At 44.6% G+C, this 12,293-nt stretch overlaps 1 protein-coding gene across 1 annotated transcript in view; it reads right to left on the bottom strand.

Annotated features, from left to right (window-relative positions):
* The window catches only part of LOC106569883 (synaptotagmin-11), a 35,877-nt gene that overhangs the window by 7,718 nt on the left and 15,866 nt on the right, over nt 1–12,293 (bottom strand). The window contains exons 2-3 of the mRNA XM_014141596.2: nt 5,695–6,428; nt 5,125–5,352 (exon numbers count right to left, since the gene is read on the bottom strand). Coding sequence (XP_013997071.1) covers nt 5,125–5,352; nt 5,695–6,428 — 962 coding nt within the window. The remainder of the gene's footprint in view (nt 1–5,124; nt 5,353–5,694; nt 6,429–12,293) is intronic.

The raw sequence follows: 12,293 nt of genomic DNA, 5'->3' as shown, positions 1-12,293 counted from the left end.
TTCCCACCGTGAAGCATGGAGGAGGGGATGTGACGGTGCTTTGCTGGTGACACTGTCATGATTTATTTAGAATTCAAGGCACACTTAACCAGCCCGGCTACCACAGCATTCTGCAGCGATACGCTACATCTGGTTTGAGCTTAGTGGGACTATCATTTGTTTTTCAAAAAGGACAATGACACAACACACATCCAGGCTGTGTAAGGGCTATTTGACCAAGAAGGAGAGTGATGGAGTGCTGTATCAGATGACCTGGCCTCCACAATCACCCGACCTCAACCCAATTGACACTTCTTTGTTACTACATGATTCCATATGTGTTCTTTCATAGTTTTGATGTCTTCACTATTATTCTACAATGTAGAAAATAGTAAAAAATTAAGAAAACCCCTTGAATGGGTAGGTATGTCCAAACTTTTGACTGGTACTGTATGTAGACCTGTGGCTATCCCCATCTTTCTGTTCATCTCTTAGTTTTTCCTCTCCATCCCACTCTTTTTAACTGCTTTCATATGTCTCGCTCTGTTTCTCAGAGCGTGAATTCCTATACTCCGTCTAGGCGTCACCATGGCAACGCGCCGTGGGAGGCGGCCCAAGGCTGAGCTTGAACTGAGAACGGAGAAATAGAGAATTACTGCGGCCGAGACGTGTGTCTGTGTGTAATGTGTGTACGCGTAAATCTGCTACCATCTGCATACAAAGTATGACGGAAATAGATAGCCTCCTAATTGTCTCCAATACAGTGTATCGGTAGCTTTTTCATTAGTGAGCAGGACTTAATGCCACACTTCATATAGAATCACCACTAGCGGCAGTGGAGCTCTGCGCTACAAAAAACACATACACATAGTCTGAAACTACTGGTCTGTACACAACCATTTGTAGTGTACAATAGCTCAGTTCACTAACATTTTTATCTTTTTGACTATATTCTAAAGTACTTATGTAGTAAATGGTGCATTTCATACTTAAAAGGACCTTTTTCAGTACATAAATGAACATGCCAAAGACTCACTGCAGTGTGAGATGCAGAAATTACCCATCATGTTTGGCGTCGCTTAGTTCCCTGACATTTTAATCTAAAGTACAAGTAAATGGTGCAGGTTTTTTTTCATGGATGGTTCTTGCTGCAAAGCACAGTCATAACAGCGCTAGGAGCTAATGCCGCCATATAAACCAATGTGACATTTTGGACGGCTTGTACTGAATGGGAGTTTTGAAGTGTTTAAGCGATACTGTAGAATGATGGAGAATCACAATGGCCATGCTCAAAATATACATTTTATGTTCTAAACGGATAATAGCTTTTATGAACCACCGCTAAGTGTGTGAGCTACTTCTGTCGTAATGAGTGTGACGTCTTTTCTGCCCCCCAATTCAATCATTTAAACTTCCCCCTCCACTTAAGTTCCCCCACAGATAAAAGTTTAATGGACGTCTGCTCTGGACTTATGGTCCGGCCACAACCCTTTCTTCCCCCCACAGTGCCATCTCGCTTTCTCTCCGTCCAAAACCCCCCTCACTCTCATTCATCCCCTACTACCGGATCATCCATCAATCTCGTGTACTCACTTTTTTTTCTCTTCATCTAGTCAGTGCTATTGCTCTCTTTCTCCTCTTTCACTCCATCAGCAGATACCTGTCTCCTCTTTTTCATTTACTCTAACTAATCTCTCTCCCTCTCCTATTTATGTCTTGTTCCTTCTCTCCCTCTCTCTGGAAGATCGATTCCATCCTGTCTCTAAACCCCTTAAGGTTGCACTAAAATAGGAGGGAATTCAATTTAGATAAGAGATAAGGAGGAGAGCGAGAGATGAGGGGGTAGAGAACAAAGAGGAAGAGAAAGGAAGATGAGACAGGGAAAAAAAGGGAAATAGAGGGAGAAAGGGAGAGGAGATGGTGGAAGTATCATTTTTTTTTACATTTTAGTCATTTAGCAGACGCTCTTATCCAGAGCGACTTACAGTATTGAATAAGTATGCACTTATAAACCTCCATATGAGGGAGAGGGGTGTGAAATAGTGTGACTGCATGGAGATTAAATGTGTACAGTACCAGTCAAAATTTTGGACACACCTACTCATTCAAGGGCTTCTTTATTTGAACTATTTTCTACATTGTAGAATAATAGTGAAGACATCAACACTATGAAATAAAACATGCAGTAAGCAAAAAAAGTGTTTTATATTTGAGATTATTTCAAATTGCCACCCTTTGCCTTGATGACAGCTTTGCACACTCTTGGCATTCTCTCAACCAGCTTCACCTGGAATGCTTTTCTTGAAGGAGTTCCCACATATGCTGAGCTGGCTTCTTTTCCTTCACTCTGCGGTCCAACTCATCACAAACCATCTAAATTGGGTTGAGGTCGGGTGATTGTCAAGGCCAGGTCATCTGATGCAGCACTCCATCACTCTCCTTCTTGGTCAAATAGCCCTTACACAGCCTGGAGGTGTGTTGGGTCATTGCCATGTTGAAAAACAAATGATAGTGGGACTGTGCAAACTAGAGGTCGACCGATCAATCGCAATGGCCGATTAATTGGGGCCGATTTCAAGTTTTCATAACAATCGGTAATCGGTATTTTTGGCCACCGATTTGCTGATTGTTTTTTAATTTTTTTTTAGTAGTAGTAGTTTCTTTGCAGCAATTCGACCATGAAGGCCTGATTCACACAGTCTCCTCTGAACAGTTGATGTTGAGATGTGTCTGTTACTTGAACTCTGAACCATTTATCTGGGCCGAATATCTGAGGCTGGTAACTCTAATGAACTTATCCTCTGCAGCAGAGGTAACTCTGGGTCTTCCTTTCCTGTGCGGTCCTCATGAGAGCCAGTTTCATAATAGCGCTTGATGGTTTTTGTGACTGCACTTGAAGAAACTTTCAAAGTTTGTGCCATTTTCTGGATTGACTGACCTTTATGTCTTAAAGTAATGATGATGGACTGTCGTTTCTCTTTGCTTATTTGAGATGTTCTTGCCATAATATGGACTTGGTCTTTTACTAAATAGGGCTATCTTCTGTGTACCACCCCTACCTTGTCACAACACATCTAATTGACTCAAACGCATTAAGGAAAGAAATTCCACAAATGTAGGCACACCTGTTAATTGAAATGCATTCCAGGTGAAAACCTCATTAAGCTGGTTGATGGTTGAGAGAATGCCAAGAGTGTGCAAAGCTGTCATCAAGGCAAAGGGTGACTACTTTGAATAATCTCAAATATAACATATATTTTGTTGAATTTTTTTTTGGTTACTACATGATTTCCTGTGTTATTTCATAGTTTTGATTGCTTCACTATTGTTCTACAATGTAGAAAATAGTACACATAACGGAGGAAAATATTATGCATGTGTGTATACATATCTGTACTGTCTCGCTTGACTGGCTTACAGTGGTACTGGGAATGATACTTATGCCTTTAATGTGTTTACACGTGTGTGTGTGTGCATGACTGTGTGAGTGCATGTGCGTGTCTGCTGTCTTCAAAGAGTAGCTGTGTGTACTGCATGAGTTCTAGAGATTATATCAATATGTTTTAATGTCTCTGTGGGAGCGTAATGGTGTGTAGCTTATTTACGGTCTGTCCTAACAGCCATATGGCCTAATCAGTGCAGACTTTGAAGTACAGGGTCTCTCTCTGTGTGAGTCTGGCTGTGTGCAGTATGCATTCAGTGCAGGTTTCTCTATATTTGTCTTTTTTTCAGTGCAGATTGTGTTGGGCGGAGGTCTTTCTCATATAATGCAGGCCTCTCTCTCTCTCGGTCTCTCCCTCCTTCTCTCTGTGTGTGTGTTATGGGTGGGGCCCTTTCTTGTCAATTGGAGTAGCCTCCCCCCTCTATTTCTCTTTCCATCACCCTCTCTCTCTCTCTCCTCTTTCTTTACCACCCCTCTCCGCTCTCTCACACCCCTCCCTTCCTCTGTCTGTCCGCCCTCCCTCCCTCCTCTCTTCTGTCTTTCTGCTCTCCCTCTATCCCACCCTCACTCTGCTCTCCCACACACACACACTCCCCTCCCACTCTCCCTCTGCCTTATATGGATCATGTGTAATGATGTGGGGAAGAGGCCTTTGTTTCTGGTGCTGACTATGATGGATGTCTTCCTACAGTCAGAGATAACACCAGTCTCTCTCCACTTTTATGGGCCTAATGGGCCTCCAATCAACACACACACACACACACACACACACACACACACACACACACACACACACACACACACACACACACACACACACACACACACACACACACACACACACACACACACACACACACACACACACACACACACACACACACACACACACACACACACACACACACCTCCCATATACGTTTCAGCTGCATGTGTGTGGAGTGTTTGTGAGGGCATGCGTGTGTGATAATGATTAAATGAGAAAAAGATTGGTTGTTTGCAATAATACATATGCAATAGGCAAAAAGCAAACAAGCCAGGATTGGTTATTATATTATTTATACCATTTCATCATTCATATTTCAATCTGTAGACATTTATTTAGCAAATGCATCACCCTTTTGCCAACCCTGTGCTAGAAGCCAGTTATGATTTGTCAGTCTCTTCTCTCTCTCCATCTTTCTCTCTCTCTCTCCCCTTGCTCTCCTTATCCCTCCCTCCATCATCTCTAGTGTTGCTGGCCATAAAAGCCCCATAACTGGTCCACCTATCCATCCTAACCTCCTCTCTCTCCTTCCTCCCATTCCCCCTTCCTCACCTTTCCAACTCCTCCCTCCATCCTCAAATTCTGTCTACTCATCTTTCTATGAATTGCTATCTTTTACCACACCCCTTCCCTCCCTCCCTTTCATCCTCTTTCCCTCTCTACATCTGTCCTTCATTCTAGAGTATATTTCATCATCTATCCTCCATCCCTCACCTTTATTCCTCTGAAATGTATTTTTAATTAAAATAAAAATCCTCCTCCATCATCCAGTTTCCCCTCTCTCTCCCTCATTCCCTTCTCTAACCAGGATGGGTCTATTGTCAGGCCATTATTGTAAAAGAGAAGGAATGTGTTCTTAATAACCTACCTAAATAAAGGTAATAAATCAAGGTAATGCCTTCTCTTCCCTCCCTCCCTCCCTCCCTCCATCCCTCACCTGGATGTGTCTCTTGCTGATCTGTTGGGTGATGTGGACTCGTCCCGTGCTGGGGTCCACCCCTGCCAGGGGTACCGCCGCCTCCCCGATGACATCATCACGGGCAAAGCGGTCAAAGCTAAGCACCAGGAAGTGCAGCGTGAGGTCAGGCAGTGCGCTGTAGGCCACGCCGTAGAACGTAAACGTCTCGTCAAACACTGGCTCCAGGGTCTTCCTCAGAACGCGGGTCTGCAGAGCAATCACTTTTATTTCAGTCTGGTTGCTATTGCGACAGTAGCACTTAAATAGTTACAGTGACACTAACACTATCTTTTACAAGAAAGAATAACAGGGATAATGCAGGGGTCTTCAAAGTTTTCCTGCCTCATGTTTGCACCATAAAAAAAAAATATGGCGTCATCCTATTTTGATCTAAATCTGTAATAATGATAATTCAATAACAGTATTAACCTTATTGGGACCGCAACCGCAACCACAAATACCTAAACCCTCAATAAAGTAAATCAAAGAAAACAGTGGAAAGGAACAACCCTGTAGGTAGGAAGAAACTTCCAGAGTAACCAGACTCACCTTGACCCGATGCTTCTTTTCTGGCAGTATGGTCATCTTCACGTAGGGGTCCGAGCTACCCGCCTGCTCGTCCACGGCGGGCAGACCCTGGGCGCCAACAATGGTCACCACCAGCGCCTTCTTTGGGAAGTTGTAGTCTACGACCAGGCTGAGGGTACCTAGGGCAGCGGGCGGCATGGTGTTTCCCTCCCCCTGGCACGGGGTAAAGGGCGAGGCTGTCTTGCTGACGTCGCAGCTACTGCTACTGCTGTTACCCCTGGAGCTGCTCTCCAGGCAGCAGTAGTCGGAGCGGATGGGCAGCGCCTGCTCTAACCTAGGCTGTCCAGCAGGGGGCAGTAGGTGGCTCATCTGCAGGTTGGTGGAGCTGTTGAGCAGGCCCGTTTCTGGGTCGACGTCCACTAGCATCACCCTTCCTCCTCCCCCTCTTCCTCGCTCACCATTACGACCCCACTCGACGCCGGATCCGCCGCCATTTCCCGAGGAGCCCGGGCGTCGACCCACACGGACGATCTTCTTGTTACTAAGTGTCTCCGGGTAGATGCTGATTCCCTTGAGCATGTGGATGAACTTGTAGGGCGGATCCACGGCCTGGTCGCAGGGTCCTGATTGGAGCTTGTATCTGCCCGTCATCTGACGGTAGCGACGCTGGCAGCAGGTCCAGAGGAAGACGGCCACGGTGACTGAGACCACCAGGACCCCGGCGCCCAGGAAACCCGCCAGCACCGGGGACACGTCTGAGAAGGGGGCGGAAGAGAAAGAGGGACAGGGAGAGAACAGAGAAAGGTTATTCATTTGATCTTATCATTTCCTTTCCGTCGTTATAGACCACATTTCTTCAATACTGACGGGTTGAAAGCCTTCTTAAACAGGAAGATCTGAACTTTTTTTAAACGGCCTAAAACAAACAAATGAAGAACACGTGAGATATGAAACACAAGGTAGGATACCATAAAACAGCATCACTCTCTGCCTAAAGTGAGAACATGAAAGGCTGTCAAAAAGATGCGCTTAAAAGCAGTAAAAACTGGTTCAAAACACAAATAAACCTTGTTAAATGGAGGATCAAAGTATTTAAGTTCTTCCCTGTTCATGTTTCTTGGGGCCTTGCCACATACAGTCAGATGAGGAAGTTGAAGTTGCTGTAATCCTACTGCGACGACTTATAATGTGTTTTACTCCATGTTTACCAGGCGCATTTTGGAAAACACACAACACCACTGACCTCAATTTGAACTGAGCGTGTGACCCAGTTGAACAAGTGACTGACAGCTGTGGCACCAGCCTGGATCTAAGCCTTGGCTGTCACTTTATTTGACAGTACACATTTAACTGGTATTTACCTTGAATAGTGGTGCCAAATAAAGTGCTGCCTAGGTTCGAGGTGTGGCTATGAACGTGAGGAGGAAGTGAGGTTCGTTAAGGACACAGAGAGAGGGAGACCTTTTTGGAAAACATCGTTTTAAGAGATGGATAGATAAGAGCAACAAACGTGTGATTGACCACTTTATATTTTGATGAGAGAGAGAAACCAGTCATGGAATGCTTCACTGTGTAGCATGTCCCTACAGGGTATATTACAATAGGAACAAATCTGAATCAAGTCTTCCATTACTGTGGCCATGTTCAGTATAATTTGATATACAAGTAATTCGGCACTCGGCTTGCTCTTACCTCTGTTGGGAAAATTGCTACATTATATTGTTGTGCTGTTTTGTTGGTGTACTCTAACAAAAATAAAATAATTGCAAGGAGAAAAGAGTATGTTGAACTATCTGAGGTACAGTAGAGTATTCTTTACTGTTTGACTGTCCAATCATGTTCAATATGGATGTTTGTGTCCATGTAGGCGACAAACATGAAAACACTCATTCTAGTAGAAGTAGGTACCTCAACTCAACCCTGTTGTTTTGACAGCCATTTTGATGATACGAAACACGACTGTATTGGTCACAACATCTATGGCGACAAGATGGAGCCGGAGAACAAGCCTGACATTTTACGTATTACAAACCAATTGTGTTTTTTCGTTTGTTTCTTTGCGTTGTTTGTAACTTGTTTTTTTACTTATTTTGTACATAATGTTGCTGCTACCATCTCTTATGACTGAAAACAACTTCTGCGCTAACATCTCACCACGGACTGGCAGAATCCTTTTTTTCCTTTAACGAGTTCGACGTGAATGAAATCACACTATGCCCTCCGACGAACCATCAAACAGGCAAAGCGTCAATACAGTACTACGATCGAATCGTATTACACCGGCTCTGACGCTCATCGGAAGTGGCAGGGCTTGCAAACCATTACAGACTACAAAGCACAGCCGAGTGCTGCCCAGTGACACGAGCCTACCAGACGAGCTAAACGACTTCTATGCTCGCTTCGAGGCAAATAAAACTGAAACATGCATGAGAGCACCAGCTGTTCTGGTAGACTGTGTGATCACGCTCTCCGCAGCCGATGTGCGTAAGACCTTTAAACAAGTCAACATTCACAAGGCCGCAGGGCCAGACGGATTACCAGGGCGTGTACTCCGAGCATGCGCTGACCAACTGGCAAGTATCTTCACTGACATTTTCAAACCACTCCCTGTCTGAGTCTGTAATACCAACATGTTTTAAGCAGACCACCCTGGTCCAAGAACACTAAGGTAACCTGCCTAAATGACTTGACTACTGACCCGTAGCACTCACGTCTTTAGCCATGAAGTGCTTTGAAAGGCTGGTCAAGGCTCACATCAACACCATTATCCCAGAAACCCTAGACCCACTCCAATTTGCATACCGCCCTAACAGATCCACAGATGATGCAATCTCTATTGCACTCCACACTGCCCTTTCCCACCTGGACAAAAGGAACACCTATTTGAAAATGCTATTCATTGACTACAACTCAGCGGTCAACACCATAGTGCCTTCAAAGCTCATCAATAAGCTAAGGTCCCTGGGACTAAACACCTCCCTCTGCAACTGGATCCTGGACTTCCTGACGGGCCGCCCCCAGGTGGTAAGGGTAGGAAACAACACATCTGCCATGCTGATCCTCAACATAGGGGCCCCTCAGGGGTGCATGCTTAGTCCCCTCCTGTACTCCCTGTTCACTCATAACTGCACAGCCAGACATGACTCCAACACCATCATTAAGTTTGCAGATGACACAACATTTTTACGTTTACATTTTAGTCATTTAGCAGATGCTCTTATCCAGAGCAACTTACAGTAGTGAATGCATACATTTCATTTCATACATGTTTTGTTCCCGTACTGGTCCCCCATGGGAATCGAACCCACAACCCTGGCGTTGCAAACACCATGCTCTACCAACTGAGCCACACGGGACCCACAACAGTGGTAGGCCTGATCACCGACGAGACAGCCAATAGGGAGGAGGTCAGAGACCTGGCCGTGTGGTGCCAGGACAGCAACCTCTCCCTCAACGTGATCAAGACAAAGAAGATGATTGTGGACTACAGGAAAAAGAGGACAAGGCACGTCCCCATTCTCATTGACGGGGCTGTAGTATAGTTCCTTGGTGTCCACATCACCAACAAACTAACATGGTCCAAGCACACCAAGACAGTCGTGAAGAGGGCATGACAAAACCTATTCCCCCTCAGGACACTGAAAAGATTTGGCATGGGTCCTCAAATCCTCAAAATGTTCTACTGCTGCACCATCAACAGCATCCTGAATGGTTGCATCACTGCGTGGTATGGCAACTGCTCGGCCTCTGACCGCAGGGCACTACAGGGAGTAGTGTGTACGGCCCAGTACATCACTGGGGCCAAGCTTCCTGCCATCCAGGACCTCTTTACCAGGTGGTGTCAGAGGAAGGCCCTAAAAATTGTCAATGACTCCAGCCACCCTTGTCATAGACTGTTCTCTCTGCTACCGCACGACAAGTGGTACAGGAGCACCAAGTCTAGGTCCAAGAGGCTTCTAAACAGCTTCTACCCCCAAGCCATAAGACTCCTGAACATCTAATCAAATTGCCACCCAGACTATTTGCATTGCCCCCCCTTTTAAACCACTGCTACTCTCTGTTGCTATTATCGATGCATAGTCACTTTAATAACTCTACCTACATGTACATATTACCTCAACTAACTGTACATAGTCCTCAACCCCTGTATATAGTCTCACTATTGTTATTTTACTGCTGCTCTTTAATTACTTGTTACTTTTATATCTTATTCTTATTTGTATTTTTTTTTTAACTGCATTGTTGGTTAGGGGCTTGTAAGTAAGCATTTCACTGTAAGGTCTACACCTGTTGTAACCGACGCATGTGACTAATAAAATTAGATTTGATTTCTTTCAAAACCCCACTTTGTAAGTTATCTATTAGAATGCGACAATCATTTGTGTCATTCTGGCTTGGACAAGGCTTACTTACTTTCTTACAGTCTCTTTAGTACTGACTCATTCTCTGAGTAACCTCAGAGAGATAGCCTCTGCACCAGCCCTGTAGTCACACACACACACATCATAGTTAGTGTTGTAATGAGTCCAAATACTAACCTGTGACAGCTCTACCTTGTTATAACTGAACTTCAGTAAAGGCTGAAATGTCAAAAGTTAAAAAACAAGCCTATAATAGTTCTAAGGCAAGTCTGTCAAAAACTATCATTGGCCTAAACTTTTAACAGGGATTTAGCCTGCACGTATGTGTACCCTTATGCCCAAGTGCCTGCCATTGTAAGTGCTATCAGCCATCTGCTGATGGTGTAGGTAGACTAAGGTTTGGTGATGCTGGTCACATTTTCTCAGGGACTGATTGACAGAGGCACAATGTCTATCTTTGAGTAAAGCAGTGTCTTGTTGCTAATGTTTAAACTATGTCTGTAATGTTACTTTTGTATGCATGTTTACTACCATGAAAACTTGGTTTCCATCGCCCTCTCCTTCAATTTAAACAATTTTATTTAAATTAAGCCATTTTCCCCAATAATATTCTGTCTTTCCTTCACTGTCCTCTCCCTCTTTCTCTCTCATATGGGTGGCCCTGGCAACAGCGGGGGCCCCTCTCCCGTCGAGCTGTTTGGAATTCCGAGTTCACCCCGGAGCGGATGAGAACAGGATGTGTGTTCCACCGTCTCCACACATAATCAGACTCCAGAAGCCACCGAGAGAGTTGGGGAGCGGGGGTGTTTACTCACACACACACACACACACACACACACACAGAGTCTGGTATACAGTGTGAGAGTGTTTTCCAGTTAATGGACACCCGTTAATGTCATGTACGGTAATGTGGTGAGGGATGGAAGCCTCTGAGAAAGCTTGTGTGTGTGTGTGTGTGTGTGTGTGTGTGTGTGTGTGTGTGTGTGTGTGGGGTCAGGGTGTTAGAGTGTAGTACTCAGCACGCGTCATGCTGTCTTGCTCCATCAGGGGTGGGACAGGGACCCGTATGTAAGGTTCGGCATACAAACCATCAGTGCAAATTATAGAGCAGGGATCTCCAGCACTACTGAGTCTGCAGGCTATCACTCCAGTCCTGCAATAACACACCTGATTTAGCCAATCATTGTCCAGACTGTAGAGATGATGAATGTGTGGATTGCGTGTGCGTTGCGTGCTTGTGTGCGGTTGACAGACGCTGCTGTACGGCTGCACTGATCACAGCTATAATGAGGCCTCAAGAGCCTCATTATTTCTCCTTTTCTCCTGTGAGTTCTATGTAAAACAACTCAGCAGCAAGGAAAATGGGGAGGTGAACTACACTATACACACTTAGCATACTGAATGTTCATGCGCTTACAATAAAAACACACTCACATACTGCATTCACAAAACGCCACCGACGCAAATACATAAACAACTAAATAAGTAAAACCCTGAATTATGCATGCCGTTGTCATGGGAATTGTCATGGAAGTTCATTTAGGTTTTTTTGTGTAAACGGACCAATTTGCTCACTAATATGTTTAAAGGGACTATATTACAGTGTAGGCTACAGAATACATATTTGTTTGTGACTGTTCACTTGTTTACTGTAAGGGCAGTCATTTTATATGGTAAGAGCCATTCTGACTTCTGTATGGAGTCAAGTCAGCCTCTAGAATGAGTCATCCTCTATATCTCACTGACCTCTCCTTGGGTCTATGAATGAATTCAGATACTGATGAATACAGATGAATGTCAATGTCTCATTCAACATGATGTGTCTTCCTAACAATGGTATCAACAAACTTGGAAATCCAAGTGAAGTGCAGCTCAGATTTATGCGTGTCATATGGGGATGTCTGCCAACTGAAGAGATTCCGCCCACCAGAGTTGTGTTCAATAGGACACACGGAAATCAAAAATCTGTGTTCATGTTGGGCAAGTTCTGGCAGCATCTCCCAGTTTCAAAATGTTTCAGAACCCCTGTGTCATGTAAAAGGCGGAGGGATAGGCCTGAAACAACCCACCAATGGACATCCTAATGATTCAGATTCACAACTGCAGTCTGCAAAGCCACCTTCTTTGGTTAAAATCTGTGACTGAGGCTCAAAATCAACCTCACTGGTCAGGAATAACAACACATAGTCACATTTGCTTAAAGTTACCTAACTCTGTTATAAAGCAAAGATGACAGGTGCCCCAGCTATCGACTACAAT

This window comes from Salmo salar, chromosome ssa14 (assembly GCF_905237065.1).
Source record: "Salmo salar chromosome ssa14, Ssal_v3.1, whole genome shotgun sequence".
Lineage (NCBI taxonomy): Eukaryota > Metazoa > Chordata > Actinopteri > Salmoniformes > Salmonidae > Salmo > Salmo salar.
The sequence above is the reverse complement of the archived record's forward strand: the minus strand, read 5'-3'. Positions and strand labels throughout refer to the sequence as shown.